The 25815-nt window shown below is 41.6% G+C and overlaps 2 protein-coding genes across 3 annotated transcripts; one reads left to right on the top strand and one right to left on the bottom strand.

The window, feature by feature from the left end:
- Positions 1-600: 600 nt before the first annotated feature.
- Positions 601-6998, top strand: LOC128736411 (putative nuclease HARBI1). Its single transcript, XM_053830894.1, has 3 exons — positions 601-731; positions 786-1372; positions 6619-6998. Exons 1-3 carry the CDS (start codon positions 601-603, stop codon positions 6996-6998), a joined length of 1098 nt encoding a protein of 365 aa, XP_053686869.1.
- Positions 6999-17137: 10139 nt separating this feature from the next.
- Positions 17138-19610, bottom strand: LOC128737217 (transmembrane protease serine 9-like). 2 transcript variants are annotated; one of them, XM_053831806.1, is made up of 4 exons: positions 17930-19610; positions 17703-17875; positions 17500-17596; positions 17138-17409 (listed from the first exon to the last, which is right to left on the bottom strand). In XM_053831806.1, exons 1-4 carry the CDS (start codon positions 19491-19493, stop codon positions 17168-17170), a joined length of 2076 nt encoding a protein of 691 aa, XP_053687781.1. In that variant the 5' UTR covers positions 19494-19610; the 3' UTR covers positions 17138-17167. The 2 variants fall into 2 exon arrangements, with proteins under 2 accessions (XP_053687781.1, XP_053687782.1); XM_053831807.1 differs by having other exon boundaries at positions 17138-17406.
- Positions 19611-25815: the final 6205 nt, after the last annotated feature.

Below are 25815 nucleotides of genomic sequence, written 5' to 3'. Positions count from 1 at the left end.
AAATACATATTTCCACGCATAATTCATAACTTGAACAAATATGCAGCAAATATGAAATAAATGAAAAATTAAATACTATTTGCTTTTCCTACACCTGGTACTGGCGCCACTGCTAAATCAAATGTCAGCTCAGATGGGAGAGTTGTAATGATGGGAAATGCCGATCAAAATCTATAACGATTATTGATAAAGTTTTCTTATCGTTAATAATTAATAACGATAATATGACAGTATAAGCAAAAATACGTAACAAAACTGTTAAAATAATAAGAAGACAAGAAGAAGATGTCACCTTAAACCCTCCAATTTTCGATATTCTTGCGTGAAGATAAAGTTTTATGGTATTATTGATATAAGACTACTAGCGATATTATCAGTAGCACACTTTTCATCACAGTTTTGAAGGTTGCACTATACTGTGCAGTCCAATTGAGTGCGAAGAGCCAAGAGGGCAATATTTATATTCTTTTTTATTTTTTGTTACCTCTCATCGTAAATTTTTACATATAAACCTAGTTACTGGAATAAACGAATCAGTTAAATCGTGATCCGAAAATTCACTTTTCATATCCTTATATTGTTTATTAAAAACTTGCAGACATGAGCAGTGCTGTATTCTGGTTTAATAATATCGATAATTCAACTAACCGTGAATCATCAACATCAACATATAGAATCGAACGCCGGCACATCAGAGATCGGTCTAACCCCCTAGATCTTCCGCCCAACACGTAAGTTAAATGTAAACAGCCAAATTTTGTGACCTAATTTTACGATATTTTCAGGTTTGTGCAATATTTTCGGGTCAATAAAGAACTGTTTATGCATTTACTTGACATCATTGATACCAACATGGGCCCAACTATAGGATCGTGTTCCGTTCCGCCAATCATTAAACTGACAGCCTGCATTAGGTTCTTTGGAGAAGGAAGCTATCAAAAAGGTGTTGGAAACGACCTGTTTGCAGGAATTGCGCAACCAACGATGTCGAGAATATTGGCAGAAGTACTTGACATCCTTGAGATGAAAGTTTGCCCTTTAGAAATCAAATTTCCTGCAGAAGAAGCTGAAAAACTACGAATCAAAAGGGGTTTCTTTGAAAAAACAGGATTTCCAGGTGTCATTGGATGTGTGGATGGGACGCACGTCAAAATTATTAAACCCAAAGCAGAAGTGCAGCACTCATACTACAACCGAAAAGGCTTTCATAGCCTCAATGTAATGCTGCTCTGTGACCATCAACAGATGATCCGATACGTTGATGCTAGTAGGTCTGGTTCAACACACGACTCTCTTGTTTGGAATTTAAGTGGACTCAGCACAGCTATGGAAATTAACTATCGACGCGGTGAACGAAATACGTGGATTGTGGGTAAGTTTTTGGACTTTTGGTAGAGGTAAAAATATGTTTTTGCATAGAAACAGGCTTAAGGCCCGTACAGAGGATAAGCGACTACGAAGTCGCTATTACTCTGTACGGGCCCTTAGGTAAGCGGTAAGCGTATACCGTAGACACCTGTTCGTTTGAACATTTTTACTCTGAACACTTTAATTTGAACCCCACTGGTTTGCACGACGTGCAAATTAAAAATGGTTCAAATGTCATTCTCAACATGACATCATTTGTTTATGCAGACAATGCACATAAACACGATTTGTTTGTACTGACCTAGCGTGTTTAATCGGTTTCACAAAAAAATGACAGCTGGTTGCTTGTATTGCAGTTGTCAAAATTTCTTCGGTAAATAGCAAGATTTTTTCTTGAGCTGTTTTCTTTTCAGCAGCGTACCTTGCTTAAGCAAATAAATCTAATGTGTAATATGAAAAGTGTGTGTTCACGTCTTATAATTTTTAGGTTTAAAATTTTATAAGTGTACACGGAGCGAAAAAGCTCCAGTTTGTTTCAAACAAAATGATTGTTATTTTAAGCCTCAATAAAATATTTTTATAACAACCTGAAAATATTGTTGTTTTCAAACGAGATTCTGTTTGAATCAAGTAAATAACAGTTTTGAATTAAAAGTAAAGTATTTTCAAATTTGAAGTTGACATTGATGTAACAATAAATATTTTCATTTCAATCATACATTTCAGTTTGAAACAAAACGAAATTTTTGTTTGTGCGTAAAACAACCATAAATATGGTTGAAACTACATTTTTATTCTCCGCGTAGGTAATATCACAGACAAACATACATAACACTCACGCATCATCGCAGAATAGGGATGATTTTATCGTTTGAACATTTAACCTAGTTCAATTTGACGTCCTGCAAGTAAAACGTCATAGAAAAATGAGCGGTCATCCTTACCTTTTACCAGCTTGCATCCAGCTTGCTTGCACGGTTGTCATCTAGTGGACAGCAGTCAATTCGACTCGCCGTGGCGAGTCACGGCGAGTGACAATTGTCGTCCATGCTTGTGAAGCAAAGTAATCATAAAAACAATTATAGGGAAATTTGACTTTGAAACTTTTCGTGGATTTTCACTATTGAAAATGAAAATTGTAATAAAAACACCATGATTGCTACATCTATTATGAATCGATCGGTATTTGAACTATCAAAACTGACAGAGCTCTATTAGTGTTCAAAATCTTTCATTTTTTCGTGACGCTCGCATTTTTTGATTTTTTGGAATTACGGTAAGGGTAAAGTAAGGTAAAAGTGAAGTAAGGTAAGAGTAAATTAAGGTAAGAGTAAAGTAAGGTAAGATTAAAGTAAGGTAATAGTAAAGAGTAAAGAGTAAAAAGCAAAGAGTAAAAAATAAAGAGTAAAAACATGGAATCACTGCTTTATTTATACGATCACTGCTTATCTTACTTAAGAAGCGAAGCAAACGAGTGAGAAAACCCAGAGATATGTGTCCAGCACCGACAAAATTAAATTCCAATTTGAGTTGACAAATTTGACAAAGCAATTCGCTGGAAGGTAAAGGCCACTGCGCCAGGTGAATACAAACTTATTTTTCGTTTTTCAACGAAAATGCAAAGTTGAACCGATTCCAGTTCGCATTCGAGGTGCAAAACGCGAAGTTTTATTTTGTGAACAGCACGTCCCAGTCCTATATTTCGAGAAAGCTCCATTAATTTTTTTTCCCAGCACATAACAAAGCGCCGACAATCGTTTGTAGGTGCGGGGGGCCATTATTTTTCCTCCCCAGTATGTTCTGCTCATTGCCTCACTTTGGTTCTGATGGCTCTGATTTTGCAGTTTTCTTTTAGTTTGAAAGTTGGCGACCGAGGCGAAACAATAAAAGAAGCGTACTCAGCTGTGGGGTATAAAAATAGGTAGGTAGATTACTTCGCTTCGGGAGAAAGTTTTTTTGCAGCCAGCGTTGCGCTCTGGGAGGGCAAAAGAAGACAAGATGATGAAAAATCACCCCAAGGGTTGGCGGGTTGTTTCGACAATAATTCCTAGAGATGGACTTTCGCATATTTTCTCAATCATTAACTTCGGTCCCTTCGGAGACATTGCAAAAGTTGGTATTTATAAGCGTTGGCGAAAAGTTTTATACGACAGACGTGCTTTCCGGTGTTGCCGAGCGAGCTGGTGGTGGTACAAAAACACTTATTTTTATTTAATGTATAGCACATGAATTAAATAGGTAGTAAAAATGTGGTTCGCTGTGCTTTAAAATTTTTCGAAATTTTGCAATTCAAGTTTCACAATACGGAATGTCAGAATAAGCACACACTAATATTATAAATTGTGCAACCGTTTAATGAATGACAGTTGTAAAACTGAAGAATAGTGTCACAGTTCAACAGCAGTGTAATTTTTCATTCATCAGAGTTTCAAACTTCTAGAGCACTCTCATACAATCCACTTTTCCGAGCAATCTATCCAGGCCACAGTCCACATACAGCACAACAAACTTTGTGCAATAGCATTTCACCCGTATTTAATGTTGCCATTTACGAGAGTGCAAACTGATCTCGAAAGGCTCCCACCATCAGTCCTATCCAGCTCGATGCTTAGTTGGTGTGCAGAACATGAGTTCATTCTAGGAATTCCAATTCAAGTTTTATTCACATCGTCGGCTCCAAGTGACAATCCGGAAATAGGAAAACCTTTGCTAACCCTTTCACACACAAGTTGTACCAGTTTCTTGATGTTCAATTTTTTATTTCGGGCAAGCAACAGCCCAGCCACGGGTCCACTTGGCCGCCGCCGAATGGACGGTATCACCCAGTTTAGGTCCCCGGAAACCGAAAGGAGACAACCCGCCTTACACGCAGCCCCACAGCAGATTACCTACCCAAAGGCCGGGAGAAAGCTAAAAGCTTGCATCTCAATGAACACTATTCAACTCACAGTCAGTCGCCAGGATGCGGCGAAGGGAATCGAAACAGGGAGTTTGTACGGAATCTCTATTCAGGAAGCTTTGTGACCCATTTGGCACCGGGCCGATGTGTGCCAAAAAGAGGAAAAATACCAACGGTGATTCGCCTAGCAGTGAACCGATTTAGCGTTTCTCACAGTTTTATTTTATTGCTAATTTATTAATTACATTAAATTAAATACCTATATTATGTATCAAATGTCACTAAGTGCATCCAAATTAATTTAACTATTACTGGCAAAAAAGAGTAAGTTTTTCAGTCAGTGTATAAAGAAGCAAATTTTTTACAGACAACACAGTTTTCCATCCTGAGTCGATTGCTATTCAGGACACTTTTCTGCGAGTGAAATCAAACCCTTTCCTCGGCGAGGAACACAAAACAGAAGGCAATAGAGCATGAGCTTCGCTTTCATTTGCCAACCGGCTCGTCCCGGCACCCGGCCGTACTTTTGGTAGTCGTTCAATTTGCTGCATGACATGTCCCCAAGGATAAAGTACACTGATGGCAATTACTTTCGGAGTAAACAGGTCAGTAAATTGTATTCTTTGCCAGAAATCCGACGGTATTCTAATGTTCATGCATGCTGCTGGGAAGAACAATTAAAAAGGACTGCGGTTCTGATATTTTGAAAACTTTTCCGTAAAATCAAGCAAACTAGTCAACTAGAACAACGAGAAATCATTAATCAGAATTAGAGTGTTGAGTTGAATACGAGTTGTTTGGTTTAGTTGGGACTCATTATGAAATTACTTTTAACATGAATTACAACCTTTCGCAGCATCCCACGTTTGCGGCACTCGCCAATGCCCAAGAGCTGACATTTTCCATAACACGAGAGCAATGTAAAACGTATCATCGTAAATGCAATGTCACCAGAAGAACAAGTACCTACATCCCCGAGGGAGTTCACTTCCAACGTACAGTGAATTTCAATTGTTTCCAAGAATTCGAGCGCACCATAACAGCTGGCATACGGCTGGCTGGGGCTGCAATGGCAGGACTATACGCTGCTCGCCTTCGGTCACAGAAAGTGCAACAAAAAAAATGCATTCAACGCAATGCAACTCCTTCTGGAGCTTGCCAGTTTTTTCTCCGCTGGCCTGTTCGTAAGCGAATAAAATTTTCTCCGTATGCAAATCTGTTGGCAGCAGTTTCCATTCGGTACTCGCAGGGCCTGTCAGTGCCACAGAGAAAAGGACAACCACCAGTACTTCGGATTGCACGGGTTTAGGAAGGTGAGTGAGTGTCCATTTGTGCCTCCCCGGGGGAGCTCGTGTATCGTTCGTCGCTGAAGTGTGTCACTCGCTGTTTCTGTTTTGTACAAAGAAGGAAGCTGTAAGTTGTGTTAAAATGGAATAAAACCCATTTCATTTTCTGCCGTCGAGGTGCGTGGCTACACTTGCATCTGTCACTAATTAATGTTCACGTTCTGTGGCTGTGAGGCGATGACAAATGCTAAGGAACTTCACCAACGGCGCTGCAAAGTGGTGAGAGTTTTTGCTGGTTTTCGAATGAAGATCATTTGAAATGGTGCGCCTTGGAGGTTCCCATCAGGACTTTGAAGTTAATGATATTCAATCACCTAAATAAATTCTCTGTCTAAGAACTAATGGTTTGTACAGTCAAAAATCGTGCATTTAAAAATAATTGAACACCCCTCATTTTGCATACGCATATGGAATGTTGCCTCTAGACTGTTTCTCCCAGTTTCTATTCAGTTGTCAAAATGGGGTCAAAGCAAGAGAAACAGCCTATCAAAATTTTGCTCGCGCATAATTAAAATCCAAATTATTCCTACCCCGAGAAAATCGCTGAAAGTGACTAAATTGACTACAACTGCAACTTTACTGAAATGTTCAGGGAAGAGCTGACGATTGCTACGTAGTCAGAATCAGGAGAAAATGGATACCAGGATGCTGCAGCGACCGGAACAAAGTAGCTCAGTATTTTCGAAAGTAGTCTGTTCCATTTATAATTTGGCCGCACAAAATTTTCAATTTCTCCATCAGGAAATAAAGTAAAAAAAATTTTAAAAATATATTGTTGTGTAGATTTTTTATTAGGCTTTAAACTTTCGAACGTTTTGTTGCCATAAATTGCCATCTTGCTTGTATGTATGTACCATTCTACATCTTGGTTATAATGGTGGCTGACCTAGTCGTGCCAGAACTTCACGGGACTTTCGTGTAATCGAATGAATTTCCATGAACACACTACTCCTTGGCAAATTGGTTCTAGTGATGAAAACCTTTGTTTTCTTTCCACAATTACAGATGCCTTGTCAAATCGTCCACTTGCGAGCGAGTTTATCTGCGAAGACAAATTTGAACTTATTCGGAGAATCCTCGTTACCTTTATCAATGTAATATTTTTGGCCTGGGATTTGCGCAAATGCACAGGGCAGATGCGTACCAGAGCTGGCAATATGGAAACCCTGGAACCCTCCACCACAGTCACGTATCTGCAGCCAGCAAACGTCGGTCGTCTCGGCCTTGTATATGAGAGTAGTGAAGAGGTTATACCAGCTGCAATGAATGACAAATATGTTTACATCACAAAGCATCAAGGCGTCGGTCCCTGCTCCACCCTTAGCCGTTTGCCGGGTAATCCGGGTTCCGGCCCATCTGGACTTTTTCAAGCGCTCTCTTGTTAGATTACTCATGCAGCTCTTTCGTAACAATATATTACTAGAATGTTCGTGGATTAGATTAGCAAAAACCAAGAAGCTACGCTTGGCACTATCCTCCAGCGACTATGACGTCATTGCACTGACTGAAACCTGGCTAGCAGTGACGTGTTAAACTTTGAACTTTCGTCCGACTTCAAGACCTACTGTTTGGACAGTAATCCTTGTACATCTCAACGTTTCGATACGCGCACGCCGACTTCAACCTGGTCCAGTCATCCAATTGGGCCCGTCAATTCCTGGTGTCGGTGGGGTTCTTGATAAGAACAGATGTCACTGTACAGTCGTCCGGCATCCATGCGACGTAACCAGCCCGTAGTCTCTCGATTTTCCCCAAGTCCACAATAAAAATCTCTGCAAGTAGTGCCTGCAACTCGTGGTTCATACGCTTACGCCACTACCGCTTACTGCAACATAGTCCGTAACACCTTTCATACAAATACGGCAGGCTCAAGTAACAATTCCAAGTTTTATTACGTTCGTATAGTAGTTTTCATGACCAATTTCATAAAACTGCTAATAAAACTATAAACTCCACCAGAACTTAAACTGCTTTCTGACCAAGTGGCCCTCTCCTCAGAATGTTTTCATAACCTCTATAAGAATCAGGTTATAATCTAAAGCTTACGCTAAATATAAGCTAAATCAGCTCGCCAGCTTTGTCTTGACTTGAAAATACATCCGTGAGTAGAAAAGTTAAAGTTTTACTGTCAGATCATTCTGAATGATTTGGTTTGGGATCATTCAATAATGACGTCCATTGTTTATGGGGGGGAGGGGGTGTCAATTTTGTGACAGGTTGTGACAAAGTGGGGGGGAGGGGGTCTAGGCAAATGTGACATCCGTCGAAAAAAATTGCATTTTCATCAAAAGGCAGCAAAAATATGTTTCTCAGTCATTCATCACTCATTGATTTATCTCGATTTTCAAACTTATTGTTCCAACTGACGGCACTTGAAGGTCAGGCACAATTTGTCAATGTTAACTAGATAGACCACGCGTTGCATTGAAGGATCAATTTACACATCAATTTCAGTTCATTTGCAGTCAAAGTTTCTAGCATTTTGCTAAATATTGGATAGAAAAGTACAATGAACTCTAAAAGCTATCGTCACGATGTAGTGAAACCTGCTTCGCCGACGCAGATTGAAGCTTGTTTTGAAGCGGAGCCGTGTTACTTCAATTGAAACCAAAGCTTCATTTCTTCATTGATTTGTAACAATTTGCAATTGAATGTTGTTAGAGCCCTTGTTCGCAGTTATTATTTTTTATTAATTGTTATTTTCTATATTTTTTTTAAATCTTACATTAACTCTTAAAAGGTTAAGCTATTTTTATAAACCACTTTTTACTTTCAACACGCTTTTCATTTTTATTTTGAGTTTGTGTGACGTCCAAAGGGGGGGAGGTTGAGTTTTGTGACACAATCGGACAGAGGGGGGAGGGGGGTCTAAAAAAGCAGAAATTTGGCGGACGTCATATTTGAATCGTCCCTTTATAGCGACCATAATAATATATCCCATAGAATACGTAATAAATTTTCAGCAGTCTCCGTTGGTTTGCTGCATATGCGCATTGAATTTTATCGTGCATATTGATATGTAGGTGGATAAAATCAACGCACCATCGAAATTTTGCAGTTTTCCAAAGCTGGTTGTTTCAACCAAATAAATATATTCAGGTTATCAATCTCAATTTCTAGCAAAATTATGTTGGCTGCTTCCTGTAACAGAAAAACCGATTGATAATAACTTTTTTTCTGTAAAACATTTTGCTTTGATGATTTTTGTTTCTGAGCACAAATGAAATATGTACTAGAATATATAATATGGCAATATGGCTTCGTATAAAAAAATAATTTCGGTGTTGAACTCTAATACTCTCATAGTAGCAGCAGTAAACTTGATTGGTCAAACCGCCAGTGTTGGTGGAGTTTCGAAGTACGTCGCATGCTTAATAAGGAGGTTGTGGTGTTGTAGCGTCTCGCTTTTGTCCAGCCCTCTGGGGTTCAAAGGATCATTACTACCGACGAGCCACATGGCCTTGGAGGAGTAATGGGTTCGAGTCCGGTTGTAATACTCCGAACGCAGCTTGGTATGATCCATGAATCTCCCAGCTTGTATAAAAGATTGCGTTACACAACTTCTTAAGCGTTGCTTCAATGATCCTCCCTTACCTTCATCTTCCGCACTTTCCCCTTCACGTCTGACCGAAATATACACGCAGTACGTCACTTGCTCCAAAGCAACTTTGATCAGCCGCGTCAGTTTGTCCAGAAAATTGTTCTCGTGCATTATCTACTAAATATATCTGTTTGCGCTCGACTGTATCGTGGACACGATACGTGAGCAACTTGTACTCCGACAGTTCAGGAGGATTTGTCGGAAAGAGAAAATTTGATCTGGTCCAGCCCTGGCTCCTCCGAATACTGCCTTAAGAATTCTTTTCCTACTGGGGATAGGCGATGAAACAAAATCTAAAAGAGCACCTTGAAGGCGGCGTTGATGGGCGTAATGCCGCGGTAATTACAGTAATCGAACCGATCACCCTTTATATAGATGGACAAACCACCAGCCACTCCTCCGGTAGATTTTTTTCCTTCTATTCCTTGAAATTATCCAGTGGAGTGTCATTGCTAGTGGTTCTTGGCCATTTTTGTAGAGTTCTACCGGGTGCCGGTACTTTCCGGCGGCTCAATTATTAGCTGACGATTTCTCGCCGGATCTCTTCGAGATCGGATGCCGGCAAGTTGTTATCGTCTTTAGGTATTCCTAAGTTAACCTCCGTTCCGTCTCCTACTTTTATACCGTCGTTGAGATGCTCATGTAAGAGTGCTAACACCTGTTGATCACTTCGCGTTCGTTTGTCTCAAGGTTCCCCCTCGTCCCTAAAAATATTAGGCTTCCGTGTGCATCCTGTACGATATTGGTTTACCTTCTCCTAGAACTTGCGCGTCTCAGACCGTTCTAGCGATTCACGACCTGTGGCACTTTTTCCTGCTCAGGACCGCGGTCAACTCATACCGTGCACTCGAGTTTTCTTCGCCTAGTACCACGATTGCAGTCTGGCTTGTCCTGTACTCAGTAGACTTATTTTGCTTTTTTAACTGTAACACCTCAGCCAAGCAAAATTCGAAAATATTGTGTATGGGACATTTATAGCGTAAATTACTATCCATAAGATCGCTGAACTAAGTTTTGCTCTATCTTTAGTATTTATGGCTCACTCCCAGTTCACACTGGGATCGCATCTTGGTGCACCAACCAGTATAAACTGGGAGTGCGCCGTAAATACTAAAGATAGAGCAATACTAAGTTCAGCAATCTTATGGATAATAATTTACTCTATAAACGCCCCATATATAATATTTTCGAATATTGCTTGGCTGAGGTGTTACAGTCAAAAAAGCAAAATAAGTTCTCTGAGTGCAGGACAAGCCTGGCGGTCCCATTGACGGCTAAGCGTAAAGGGTGTCCCACATCAAATTGCACCACGGAAGTGACGCTGTAGAAAATTGCTTATTGGTCTCTTGAAAATTTTGGTAAAAGTAGTTTACAGTGTATTGTTTACACTGTATTTTTATCGCTGTTATTTTTTCGAAAACTGGAAGAAATGTTCTATTAATAATCAGGGTCATAAGCGTGTCGTGGAAGCGTTCAAGGAGAATTCCAGAGCTCCGGTGGTCAGGGAAGGAGCCAAAAATTTGAATCTGTTCAAGTCTTTCGTTCAGAGAGCCAAGGTCCGGGAGGAACTGCTTACGTGCAAAGTGCAGAAGGCATCAAATCGTGACGAACGGCAAAATACGGTGAGAAAGTCGCGGACCCGGAAACTGTACACCCAGATGCTGACGAAACCTTATTGTCTCATCATGGATGATGAGGCTTACGTCAAGGCGGACTTCCGGCAGCCTCCGGGGCTACTGTTCTTTACCGCCCAGCACAAGTTTGATGTTCCGGAGAAAATAAGGAAGCAGAAAGTTTCATAGTTTGCCTAGAAATACATGATTTGGCAAGCGATCTGCTTATGTGGCAAAAGGTGTGCACCGTTCGTTACTACCGGGACTGTAAACGGCAAGATCTACCTCAAGGAGTGTCTACAGAAGCGTCTGCTTCCTTTACTGAAGCAACACCCGCACTATATGAACAGCATGCATTATGCGTGCAAAAATTGATCGATCTTGCGGGCGACCGTAATTTAGTTTTGGTGGTTGGAGACTATAATCTTCCGCACTTATGTTGGACATGCGATGAGGATTTGAATTGTATGCTACCAATTAATGCTTCGTGCGCACAGGAAACTGTCCTTGTCGAATCTATTTTATCAACTGGACTTGTTCAAATAAATGACAGCGAATTTTAATGGAAGGCTCCTTGATTTAGCTTTCATCAACGATAATAGTCGTGTGCAACTGCTGGATCCGCCATTACCGTTGCTTACGATTGATCATCACCATCGCCCCTTTGTGTTAAATTTTGAGCTTGCTGAAAAAATGGAAAATGTTTTCAACGTTCTGGACCCGCTCAGCTTTGACTTCAATCGATGTGATTTCGAATCGGTTAACAGCCGGTTTGCCGACACTGGCTGGGAGGATTTTCTAGTCGGTTGCAGTGTATATGAAGCTGTGTCGCGGTCTTATGAGCACATTTACGGTATACTTAGCGAAGTTTGTCCCAAGAAGAACTAATCTCGCCGGCGTGGTAGTAAGCAGCCGAGGTGGAACAACCAGTTACAGCATCTGCGAAACAGACTCCGCAAAGCTAGAAAGCAGTTCTTCCGCCGGAGAGATGAATGGAGCAAAGCTTTGTTGCGTGATATTGAGGGTGAATATAACTCATTGAATGCACAATGCTTTCGCTGATATATTCGACGCGTGGAATCTACGGTTAGATATGACCCTACATCGTTTTGAACGTATGTGATAAATCAGAAGCAACAAGGTGGAATCCCTCAACGTGTACATTATAATGGAAATACAGCCGAATCCCCGCTAGAGTCAGCGAACTTATTCTCGTCGTTCTTTCGGAGTGTGCAAAGTAATAACCTACCACCTCCTTCTGAAGCGTATTTGAGTAGTTTGCCAACGTTTGATTTGCGCATGCCGCTTTTTAACTTTTCACTAAATGAGGTATTGTTGAAGTTGCAGTCAATTGATGGATCTAAAGGCGCCGGACCTGACAACCTGCCACCGCTTTTCTTTAAAAACTGTGCAGCGTCGCTCGCAGCTCCTTCAAGAATTATTTTTAATTTATCCATGACGGAAGGAATTTTCCCGCGTGTGTGGAAGACTGCTGCAATTGCACCTGTCCATAAAGAAGATAGTGCCCATGATGTCGCGAACTACCGTGGTATTTCGATCCTGAGCTGCCTGCCCAAAGTATTGGAAAGCCTTATCCACGACTCACTCTACCCGAAGGTTCTGATCATTTCTGAATGGCAACATGGTTTCGTGAAAAAATGCTCGACGATCACCAATATGTATGATGGCATATGTCTCTTCACTGAAAAGCGCACTTGAGAAGCGTCAACAAGTCGACGCCGTGTATGTTGGTTTTGCTAAAGCCTTCGATAGAGTACCACACAATTTGATGATAGCGAAGCTTGATAAAATCGGATTTCCTGAATGGCTGACACGATGGATGCTCTCATACCTTACCGGTCGTAGTGCATTTGTTCGCGTAAATGCAACTAGCTTTATTCCATTTGAAATACTCTCTGGACTACCCCAAGGAAGCCACCTGGGGCCGCTGTTATTAGTTTTTTTTTTTGTTAACGATTTATGCTCAACTATAAGGTCTCCTAAGTATATGGTTGCCGACGACCTTTTTTTGAGTAGTTACATGGGCAATTGACTGTAGTGCCATACAATCCGACATCGACTTGCTGTTAAATTGGTGCTCACTGAACGGGATGGACGTGGATGTTCCAAAAAGGCAACGTCATCTCATTTTGCAGAAATAGACGCATAATCTTGTTTGATTATAAAATGGAAACTGTCAGTATTACCCGAGTCAATTCTGTTAAAGATTTGGGCATTCTCTTGGACAGCAAATTATGTTTTGCTCAGCATGTTGCAGTTACTACCGCTAAGGCTTACGCTATGCTGGGCTTCATTAAAAGGAATACGAAGCAGTTCGACGATATCTATTGCCTGAAGTCGCTCTACTGTGCGATCGTACGGAGCATTCTGGAATATGGTGTGCTTGTATGGGCACCCTACCATGCTATCCATATCAACCAGATTGAACGAATCCAGCGTCACTTCATTCGATATGCTCTGCGAATGCTAATGATCCAATTCGTCTGCCTCCGTATGAACACCGATGTGCTCCTATACGCCTACCTACTTTGACCAACAGGAGAACTATGTTACAACGCTTGTTTTTATACGATCTTCTGGAAAGTAATATTGATAGGCCGGAGCTGCTAGGCCAAGTTCGGTTCAACGTACCACCTAGGCATATCCGACGAGCGGATTTCTTTAGACTGCCGTTACATCGTACTCTCTTCGCCCGAAGTAATCCAAATGACGTGTGTTCTCGTGAATTTAATATTGTGTCTGACTGTTATGATTTTAATGTAACCAGAAGTACCTTTAAATTTAGAATAAGTCTATATTAAGAACTGTCTGTGCTACATAGTCGAAGACCAGTAAAATAAATAAATAAATAAAACTCGAGGGCCCTACTATGTTTTGGCCGGATCTAGCTTCGTGCTACAATTCAAAGGATGTCCTGGAGTGGTACGAAGCCAATGGGGTTACTTTCGTACCCAAAGACATTTCGAAGCACTATACTGGCCTATCAAGCTAGTCGTCGTATGTTCGAATCTCGGCTAGGCGGTGCTGCTAGATAGAGTCAGTAGGAAGTCTGTCGATAAAGAAGGGTCAAGTCTTTGAAAGACGTTTAAGCCCAAGGCTTTGCTTTTTTTCTGTGCTTTAATTTTGGTTGACATAGTGGTTAAAATATCAAAATTAGAGTAGCCTGGGTTAATATGCACCGTTTAAGGAAATCGTGTTTCTTTTCTTATAAATGCTTATATAAGCATAAAATCAATACCAATCCTATATACTGAGCATAATATCATGAACATTAGATAAAAGTTATACAAAAAACCTTTGTGAAAAAGGCGTACAAAGTGAGTTTTTATATTAAAGCTGTTGGCACCAATGCCAACATGTGAATGCGGGTGAGTGAGCGGTGTCTTCTTACCGCCGTTGGAACAAAAGTCACAGTAACAACAACTGAATGGTTCTGTGCCACACTGGTTCAGTTGATGAAAGAATTGGGAGTGTTACAAGATGAAAAGCTATCATTCAGGACAGACATCTCAACGACTACCGAGAAGTCGTCAGTTGAAATCATGCAGGATAAGTCGTCGCCTTGCCTCAACCCTCACCGCACCTCGAAGGCACAGGTCGCTCGATCCAATGTAGCTCTAACCAGTCGTGGCAGTTTGTCCGGAAACCGTATTCATGCATTATTTCCCATAGACTGGCTCGATCGACTGTATCGTATGCTGCTTTGAAGTCAATAAAGATGGGATTCGTAGGCACGTTGTACTCCCGACTTTTCTGTCGGGATTTGTCGGATGGTAAAAAATTTGGTCCTGGTGGTGCAAAACCTTGTGCTATCGATGACAGCCGCCGTAACAGGATCTGGTAGAGTACTTTATAGATGGCGTTTATCATGCCGATCACCGTTTTTGTAGACGGATCAAAAATGGTCCTCCAGTAGCTTCTCCTCCTACCAACGTTTGGAAATAATCCAGTGTAGAGCCGTTCCCAGCATTTCTTGGCAGTGTTTATAAAGCTTTGCTGGTAGGAATCCGTAACCGGCGGCCTAACAGGGTCTTCAGTAACCCAATTTCTCGTTTAATTTCTTGGAGATCAGGTGCTAGGACACTACTAGCTACTAGGGTAAATTCCGTTCCGCCTCATTCTGCCACTTCTACATTAAGGTGTTCAGTATAAGCAAATCAAAGCCTAAGTGTTACATTCCGTAACCCTGTTAGGGCACAGCACAATTGCGAGTTTAGTGCTCACTTACTTACTTAGATAATTTGTCGTCCTAAGACATAGCCTTTCAAATGCGAATTGATATCCGCTCGGTTTATAATACCTTGTAGCGCTATGTTGAACAACAGGCATGAGAGATCATCATCTTGACGAAGCCCTCTGTGTGATTCTAATGAACTTGACAATCCACTCGAAATCCCAACACAGCACTGAGTACCATCCGTCGTAGATTGAATCAGTTCGATGAGCTTCCTGGAGAAGATGTTCACGTCCACGATTTTTCTAGCTCTTTCCGGTCGATGGTATCATATGCGGCTTTTAAGTCAACGGACGGATGGTGCGTGAGAACTCTGTATTCACGTGCCTTTTGAAGGATCTGTCTTAATGTATATATTTCATCCGTTGTAGACCGGCCTGCGACAAAGCCGGCAAGATAAGTTCCCACTAATCTGTTCGTAATTGGTGATAGTCGGCAGAAAATGATTTGGGGTAGCACTTGACAGGTGGTATCGAGAACGGTGATCGCTCGGTGGTTCCCACAGTCCAAATTGTCATCATTTTTCTAGATCGGGCAAATAGCCCTATCTTTCCAGCTGGGCTGTTCCGTATCACAAATTCTAACAATTAGCCGGTGCATACAAACGGCCAGCAGTCTCTGCCAGTTGAGATTCGAGCATGCGATGTCCGGCTTGTTAAACCAGTGTCGTTCTAGGTAATCTGGGAGGCCGAGTGTTCCAGAGTGGCCGGAGTTATTCAGTGTATTGAAAAGATATCACTCATAACTGAAATTTGACAAAAAGCTTTAGCCACTAATAAAATCTGGATAGGTTGAGTCGTCTCGGAGAATCTTAAAATGCAGTATATCAACAGAAGAGTATCCTAAAAACCCCTACCCCTAAACCCCCTAAGCCCCTAAACCCCCTAAACCCCTAAATCGTGTCAACCAATGTTTACGCCATATAAAAGTTTTGCTGTGACATCCTAAGCTATCATTTGAGGGGTGAGCCCCCGGGTTTTTTGACATAGTGCTATTTTGGGACACTCTAATCAATAGTTTTGAAGTTTATAGAACTTCTATTTTCAAATCAATTTTTCTCGAAAAATTTCCTTAGCCTACTATATAAGTGCAGATATGGTATAAGGTATTAGGTAACTTGTAATTGTAATTCTTCACTAGGAAAATTCACTTGAGTATGAAAAAGTTGTCACGGAATTGATTACAACTAGTTTTTGTTTTAACAAGAAATTCGAAATTCCAAAGAATTAGCTTTAGTCGCAATAAAGATGTGGATCCATCGAAAAAGTTTTCGTTTGCTTTCAACCCAACCCTCTGGCAAAACCGTTAGGTAATCACTTTTATTCGCTTCTCAATATCGAACTAACTAAGAAATGACGACCATCTTCTGCTGTCCGCAGGATTAAAAGCATTCTACGTTATCAAATCAATATCGAACGAAAAACATGTTTACCACCAGACGTGCCGTGTGTACGTGTATGTGTCAAGCCTCGTAAAACTCATCGCATTAGCTCGATTAGAAGCAAGCTCTCGGGTCCATCACCGTAGGTATAAGTTCCTGAAAATAATCTTTCTTTCGCAGGCCGTCTACTGAGTGCGCGGTACGGTCGACGGGCGTTTCGAGGACTACTTTCATGAAAAGATATTTCCTTTTCCCGCCTCATACGGTAACTGGCTAAAGCACGCTCGCTATACGGGCAGCCGGCTGCCAGTAGTGTCACCATTAATTGTTGTGAATAGGAGTGAATTCCGAGGAAATTGCCTTTCGTACAAGTGCCGTCGTAATGTGATGCCATATCTCAATAAAGGATCCAATGTAACACCAGCTGAAAGGCGACCTTTGTGCTTTGCCGGTTTGATGCTATAGTGTCGACAAAGTTGAAGGATACAGCCTCTACAATAAGCGACACATACGCAGCATCCTGTGAGGACATCAACACACACACACACACACACACACATTCACATGCCCACATGCTCTAGTCACACAACACCAAGCGGAAGGGATCTGGTAATTATTCGAATTTGGGTCATGTATTCAGAGTATGGTACGATAACACTTAGACCATCATACGACATGTTAATGAAGCTCGCCAGAGCGGTGACTCAAAACAGTTTGGACAGCAGACTGCTTGTCAAATCCTTGATAAAGCATTTTTTCTTTTTGATTATCCTTTTGATCGGTGCTGTCAGGCTCGATTCGTTACTCTCCGATGAACCGGTTTGCTCCATGCAGGGAACATGTTCCCGGTCTCCTCCGGACGCCGCCGCCGGGTAGTCATAGTGATGGTAATGATGATGCTGATGATGATGCACATGGGACTCGCCAGCTGGACGGCTGGAGGCTGCTGAAAAGGGTGTCGTTTTGAAGAACATTACAATTGCCATGCCAGCGTGTTGGACTGTAAGTTATGTTATGGACGAGCTTTGGTTCTTACCCGGACTGTTGGGTGCGGTTGGATAGTTGGTTGGTGTCTGCATGAAGGACATGTTTCGATCGTCGGTAGGTTTGATGCCGTGCAGCGCGGCTTTTATCTGGAAGTGGGTTAAAGAATTTGTTGGGACAACATAGAATACTTTTGTTATAGCTAAAATGAAATCGAAATCACAGCACTTAAGAGTCGCAAAAATTGGAACATACCACTTGCTTGATCCATTTTCCGAAATGGCCCGTATTGGTAGCCTTCAAGTATCCATCTGGATTACAGAAACCATTGTTAGTATCTAAAGCGGAGATGATGCCTCCAACAGTCCAGATGCCATTCCTTTCGAAAAACATGCCCCCTCCTGAGTCTCCTGTGCACGCATTTGATCCTGTAAAACATTGTGTATTAAATCTCTCTTTATAACCAAATACGACCAAATCACCTTTGTCTGAGCCCACGCAAATAATTCCGTCCATCTCCGCTGCCAGGTTTCCCCCGATAACGCACAATGACTGGTTGACAATGGGTAATTTGGTGACTTGTAAAATGTTCGAAATCATGAAAGACCAAGGCTGTTGATATCCCCAGCCAACAATAGTACCTAGTGCTCCCGGTACAATGGACCCACTACCTTTCTGTTTCTTCGGTAGACACGCAGGCTGAATGTAGTCGTTAAATTGTACATTCGATGACAGTTCCAGCAGTGCAATGTCATTGCTCTTAGTTTGCGGATCAAACTGTTGATGCGAAGTGATTTTGCTAACTCGAACCTCCCTCATATTTGCCGAACTTTCAAACAGGTCATTCTGACCAAGTTGAACCACTATAACGCCACTTCGTTGCTTCAGTGTGTCATCCAGTATGCAGTGGGCAGCCGTCATCACGAATTGATCGCTAATCAGAGTTCCTCCGCAAATGTACCGTTTCTGTCGGCCATCAACTTCGTACACTGCCACATGCCAGGGCCACTCACCGGAGTAGCTACGAACTCCGTTAACTATCAAATGCTGCTTGTTGATCTTCCGTTCACCACAGGCTACCACATCATCCTCAACATCCTCTTCCTCCGGAGGTTTTTCAACTTTTTTCTTCGCTACCGGTAACACCGAACGATTCGGTTCAACCTCATCCTTAAGAATGCTATTTAACCAATCACGATAAAAGCGAACTTTTGTGAAACCAGCAAACTCCTTGCTGTCACAAAGCGTATCTTCCCCTTCACGAAGCGCAGTAAAGGACACAACTCCCTGCAGAAGCCAGTGATCTCGTTTGAACGACACCAACCCACCTCCGGAGTCTCCGTTACAAACACTGGTCCCGTTCGCATATCCAGCGCAAAACATTCCCTCATAAATGGTATGTGAAAACACCTCCGGATTACTCGCCAGACAAGCGGTGTAGTTAACGAACGGCAACTCCGTCATCCTGAGCCAGTTGGAGACCGAGTCGTACTCGGTATATCCCCATCCTGGCACCTTTCCGTAGTGTTTGTAGAAATAACCATCCTCAGACTCACTCAAATCCACACAAACGGGCACAACTCTTTGCGTAAAAATAACGCGACCAAGCACCTCCACAACGGCAATATCATGTTTGTAATCTCCCATCTGATACTGATCGTGAACATAAATCTTTTTCACCTTCATGTGCTGCACGCACTCATCTTCTGCTCCCAGTTCGTGACCACCCAGCAGCACCTTTACACGCTTCACCGTCAACTTATATCCATTGTTGGGATTAATCACGCAGTGCGCTGCCGTTATGACGAATCGCTCGCTAACCAACGATCCTCCACAACTGTAGGAAAAGTTTCCGCTTTCTTCCCGATACAAAGCGGCATGCCACGGAAACTCCCCGCGGATCGCTTCCGATGGGCGTGATGGTAATGCGTCCGGCTGCAGCCTCGGTACTCCACAGCGAATCGGAGCCAGCAGAGGATCACAGCAAAAATTCGTAGCACTCGTAGCACTGGAAACCAAAGCTAATAGTGCGCAAAGAATGAACATCGCGGTCAGACTGTTGCTTCTGATGTGATGGGCACCTGATCGTGATTGAAGTAGCCGGGCTGCCGAAATTGGCGATAAGCGGCGAACAATTCGGCTGTTTGGGGTTTTCCAGTCGATCTCCACTTTTCGGAATGAAAGATTATCGCACGTTCAAAGCGCTGCGGTCGTCTTGTAGACAGATGTGGATTCAGGTTTTAAGTGCTGGTACGGTCTGGTCGCCTGCCGACGCCAAATCCGACCCGCTTGCGCAAATAATCACTAAATTACGTTCAATGGCCACTCGAAAACTTCACTCGGCGTACTGATTGGATGATTAGCGCGATTTGTGAGCTGCGCTGCTGTGAGAGTTGCTTTCTTTGCTGGAATGACAGCAGGACGCAATTTTTTGAACGAATTGTTTGAGAATGTACAGCACCTTCGCTGATACGTAGAACTGAGAGTATGAAAGGAGAGCGAAAAGCGCTCAATTTCGTAGAATCGTTAATGAGTCGCACTAGACTGATCGTAATTGATGACTATGAGTTTGTAGAGATAATGATGTCATAACGCACGACTGTGGGAAAGCGAAACAAAACTACTAACTGTGACGAAAGTATGAGTTATAATCGCTTGTTTTATATTCGCACTGACGCACACTTAAACCATTTCCAAAAAAGAAGGTCAAACCCTTGTCTTTCCTGATATTTTTGAGCATACGTGGCTTTGGAAAAGTTTCTTGAAATAATATTTTGCATCTTTTAACATCTATACCTATAAAGAAGGATTTCTGTCTGTCTGTCTGTCTGTCTGTCTGTCTGTCTGTCCGTATGTTCCTTATAGAATCGAAAACTACTGAACCAATCGGCATGAAAATATGCATGTAGAGGTTTTTTGGGGCCAGGAAAGGTTTTAGTGATGGTTAGAAACCCCTCCCCCCACTAAGAGGGGGGGCTCCCATACAAATGAAACACAAATTTCTGCATAACTCGACAACTAATCAAGCAAATAGAACAAAATTTGGCATGTGGGTGTTTTCGGTGACAAGAATTTATTCTATGGTAAATTAGGACCCCTCCCCACTTTAAGAGGGGGGGCTCCTGTACCAAAGAAACACAATTTTCCTCATAACTCGAGAAGTAATTAAGCAAATGGAACCAAATTTGGCATGTGGGTGTTTTTGGAGACAAAAATTTTTTCTATGATGAATTGGGACCCCTCCCCGTTTTAGGAGGGGGGGATCCTATACACATGAAATACAAATTTCCTCATAACTGAAGAACTAATCAAGCAAATGGAACAAAATTTGGCATGTAAAAGTTTTCGAGGGCAAGAATATTTTCTATGGTGAATAAGGACCCCTCCCCACTTTAAGAGGGGGGGCTCCTATACAAACGAAATACAAATTTCCTCATAACTCGAGAACTAATCAAGCAAATGGAACAAAATTTGGCACGTGGGTGTTTTTGTAGGCAAGAATATTTTCTATGGTATATTTTCTATGGATTTCCCCACTTTAAGAGGGGGGGGGGGGGGCTCCTATACAAATGAAAAACAAATTTCCTCATAACTCGAGAACTAATCAAGCAAATGGAACCAAATTTGACATGTGGGAGTTTTAGATGGCAGAAATTTTTTCTATGGTGAATTACGACCCCTTCCCCTTTTAAGAGGGGAGCTCCCATACAAATGAAATTCAAATTTCCTTATAACTTGAGAACTAATGAAGAAAATGGAACCAAATTTGGCATGTGGGAGATTTTGGAGTCTTGAATTTATTTTACGATAGTTAGAGACCTCTCACCCCTGTGGTAGGGGGATATGGACTCTCATACAAATAAAACAGAAATTTTTGCGAAACTTAAAAACTAATCGAACTCGAGAAATTCGAGACTCTTCCATAAAACATTAGTCAATACAAGACCACAAAAACTATCTATAGTAACACTAGATCATTCAGGACGAGACGGTCGCGAGTGTTGCCGGTGACCCGCAGTCGGAAGCGCCGCCCACTGGGGGGCTTGCAAAACTCAAGATTGTGACAAAGATCATCCGAGATTCATGATTTATGTACAACACAGGTTAATTTGTGGCAATACGAAGTTTGTCGGGTCAGCTAGTATTTATATAATTAGACATACCCCCTTAGTATTGCACTTCAAAAAATTACTTTTTGTAGCAATTAAATAGAAAGTCCGTGTCTTGGACAAAGTTGTAGCATTACATAGTTCATTTAGTTTTGCTGAAGATATAAACTATCGAAATCATATGGTTGGTTGGCGAGATATGAATGACTTTCTGATGTGACCCCATTAAAACCAGTTATGAGCCTTTTTGTACCTAGAAGCTCATCTAACTGGTGTGGTATGTTCTAGAAACTTATTGATATCATTGAAATGCGTAACCTTTTAGAGTGCACGAATCTTCTATTTATATAAGAGGCTTATGTCTGTACCGAAACCCAGGTCTCGGACAAGACGTCATAAGAGGCTTATCGGTAACTAGACACAGGTCCCTGACAGGACGTCATGCTTTCGTAGCAATGAGTTGTATTCTCGGTCACCTCACTGGTCTACTGCTGGACTGCTCGATTGCTCAACTGGTTGACTAGACTGCTCGACTGGTCTGGTCAATTAGACTGCTCGACCTGATTGCTCGACTAGACTGCTTAACTGAACTGCTCGACTGAACTGTTCGATTCGACTGCTTAACTCAACTGCTTGATTGGACAGGTCGACTTGACTGCTTGACTGAACAGCTCGATTTAACAGCTCGAGTGGACTACTCGACTTAACTGCACGATTGAACTACTCGACTGGACTGTTCGATTCGACTGGACTGCTTGACTGGACAGCATGATTTATCTGCTCGACTAGACTGCTCGACTAAACTGTTCGATTCGACGCTCGCCTCAACTGCTTGATTCCACTGCTCGACTGGACTATTCGATTCAAATGCTCGGCTCGACTGCTCGAATGAACTGCTTGACTCAACTACTCGATTGGACTATTCAACCGGCTGCTCGACTTAACTGCTCAACCTGATTGCACGTTTCAAATGCTCAATTAAATTACACGATTCGATTGCTCGACTCAACTGATAGCTTGATTCAACAGCTCGACCAGGCTGCTCGACTTAGCCACTCAACCCGACTGCTCGACTTAGCCACTCAACCCGACTGCTCGACTCAGTTGCTTGGCTTAACTGTTTGATTCGACAGCTCGACTTAACTGCTCGATTCAACTGCTCGACTGGACTACTCGACTGACCTGCTCGACTCCACTGTTCGATTTAACTGCTCGACTGAACCGCTTAACCCGACTCCTCGACTAGACTGCTAAAACTCAACTGCTCGACTAGACTACTCGATTTAACTGCGCGACTGGACTGCTCGATTAAATTACTCGACTCAACTGCGCGGCTGGACCAGGGTTGCCCCATGCACAGATTATTCTATGTTTAACAGATATTTGAAAGGAAACGCCTGTACAGAATCTGTATGCACAGAATACAGATTTTCGCCAATTATACAGATTAAACAGATTTTTAAGCTTTTACAATGAGAGTGAAAGAGACGGAAATAGTCCGCAAAATGACTCTCCGTCTCTTTCATTCATTCAGATGGCCAGATTTTTCCAACAAGAAACACAGAATTATATGTGGCATCGCTGGGCTGGACTGCTTGACTGAACAGCTTGATTTAACTACTCGAATAGACTGTTCGATCTGACTGCTCGACTCAACTGGTTGACTTCTGTTTGATTCGACAGCTCGACTTAATTGCTCGATTAAACTGCTCGACTGGACTGCTCGACTCAACTGCTCGACCCGACTGCTTGACTAAACCATTCGATTCGACTGCTCGACTCAAGTGTTCGACTAGACTACTCGATTCAACTGCTCGACTAGACTACTCGATTCAACTGCTCGACTGGACTACTCGACTTAACTGCTCAATTTAACTGCTCGACTCGAACACTCGTTTCAACTGTTCGACGCAACTGCTCGACCAGACTGATTGACTGAACAGCTTGATTTAATTGCTCGACTAGACTGCTCAATTTGACTGCTCAGCTTGACTGTTCGGCTCGACTGCTCGACCCAACTGCTTGACTCGATTGCTTGATTCGACTGCTCGACTCGCCTGCTCAACTCGATTGCTTGTCGCGAATCATTTGGTCGGTGTTCAATCAGACCGGACCAAGTCGCAAAATTTTAAAAAATGAATTAATGATATTATTTGACTGCCCCTTGGTTTCTGCCACAGAGAAGATAGCCGGCAATGTTTCTATTTTTGTATCCAATTTTTGTCTAATTTTTTATCAGCTCTAGGCTATTTTACTGCCATTTTTGTGTGACTTTAATGTTCTTTTTATGATATTTTGTCTAATATTTCTTCTACGAGCGTCCTAATAGTATCTCAATATATTGAGATAGATGACACTTTCCCTTTTAAATCCACTAGGGTAATTTGCCAATTGTTGCGCACCTAACGCAGGAACTTTCAGTTTTTCTTATCTCTCGGTGAAACTATTACGTTACTTATATCAAAATTTTTCCTGTAAGCAAAATGATCTATCAATAAAACATTGTGTATGTTTTCATAGCTTGAAATACTTCATATATTATGCAATTTGAGGTTTTGTCTCACATCATACAGACCCAATTGTTGCCCACTTGTTTAACGTCATTTGCCCAATACAGTGGACCCCCGTTCGTTTGAACGATTCCTCATGCAAACTAACGGGGTTAGTTTTTAAGTTGAACAACTGGTAACCCTAAATATGCTGGAACTTGTGTGAACTGGCTGCCCTGCTCTTTGTTATTGTTTTGGTAGTTTGATTCAGTTGGCAGTTGCAAGCAGCGAATATTCATTCTCCGATCGGATTTCTACCATAATCGTTGGAAAAACGCAATGTGAAACATAATAAACACGCTAGATCAGCACAAATAAATCATGTTTATGTGCATTGTCTGCATAAGCAAATGATGTCATAATGAGTATGACGTTTGAACCATTTTTAATTTGCACGTCGTGCAAACCAACGGGGTTCAAATTAAAAAGTGTTCAGATTAAAAACGGTCAAACGAACGGGGGTCCACGGTATTACACACCTTCAGCCCAATTGTTGCACGGCAAAGAAAAAAACCAAATTAGAAGAATTACCAAGCACAGAAAACTGATATATAAAGAAGAACTCCTTAAAAACAGATTTACAAAATATAAGTACCGTACCGTTACCGTTTTGCCACATTTTTATTTCAATCATCACCGAATGGTTTACTTGAATACAATTTTACTTGGTACAAATGAGAGCATTGATTGAATATATCTATTCATAATAATGAATTAATACGTTTTTTCCTGTGTCTTTCCTTTTTCAAATTTAAACGCAGTAGGGGAAGGGCGGTAAAGACGAACACCTTAAGGTAAAGACTCAATATCTACTCAAATATAACTGTATTGATCGCAATTTTCGCGCAAACTGAACCTTTAAGTCTCTGTCTAATAAAGTTACAACGTGTGCTGGAAAATTTCTTCCAAAATTTAAACTTTTTTTAATATTATAAACAGCATGTATAAATCAAAGTTTCTGCGCATGGGCGGGAAAGACGGACACTTGATATGGGAAAGACGGACACTCGCAAAAAGGTGTCACGCGTCGTCGAATTATCAGTATTAAGCAAGATTAACATATTTCATCATGTATTTAGGAAATAATTGGTTTGGGAAAACACCCTTCCCGATCCCCCCCCCTTTGAGCGAGAAAATAAAATGGTTCCCTTCAATATTTTAATTGGTGACGAATTAATCGTTTCTAAAAGTTGGCCTATTCCAACTGCTATATGACTTCTGGTTACTTTTACATATATAATATGTAAGTATTTGCAATGTTAAATAGTTGTTGGGCAAAGTGGATTCAAAATCTGTGTGTCCGTCATTCCCTACCATTGGGTGTCCGTCTTAACCGACTTGGATACCATTTTTTCAAACTTCAATAACTTTTTACTGAATATTCAAAAATTCCTTAGGTTTCCAATGGATATTCAGTGAAGGATCAAACTAACGCAATGCCGTCGGTTTAGCATGAATATGTTGTTTTTAAACGATTTACCAGCTATTTTCTTCACACACAAAATTACATCGGTTAGCGTATATACGCATTTTTTCTTTGTTTTGCTTATAAATTTGACAGCTGCGCTGCTAAAAATCGGCAGTTTAATTCAAAAGTGTTAATTCAGTCTATAGAAACGTTTCCCATCATTGATTTGCTTCAAAAAATTATTGTTTATGAAATATGACAAGTGTCCGTCTTTCCCGCAGTGTCCGTCTTTACTGTCCTTC

Source organism: Sabethes cyaneus, chromosome 2 (assembly GCF_943734655.1).
Source record: "Sabethes cyaneus chromosome 2, idSabCyanKW18_F2, whole genome shotgun sequence".
In the NCBI taxonomy this organism is placed as follows: domain Eukaryota; kingdom Metazoa; phylum Arthropoda; class Insecta; order Diptera; family Culicidae; genus Sabethes; species Sabethes cyaneus.
This window is presented reverse-complemented; position numbering and strand designations above follow the sequence as displayed.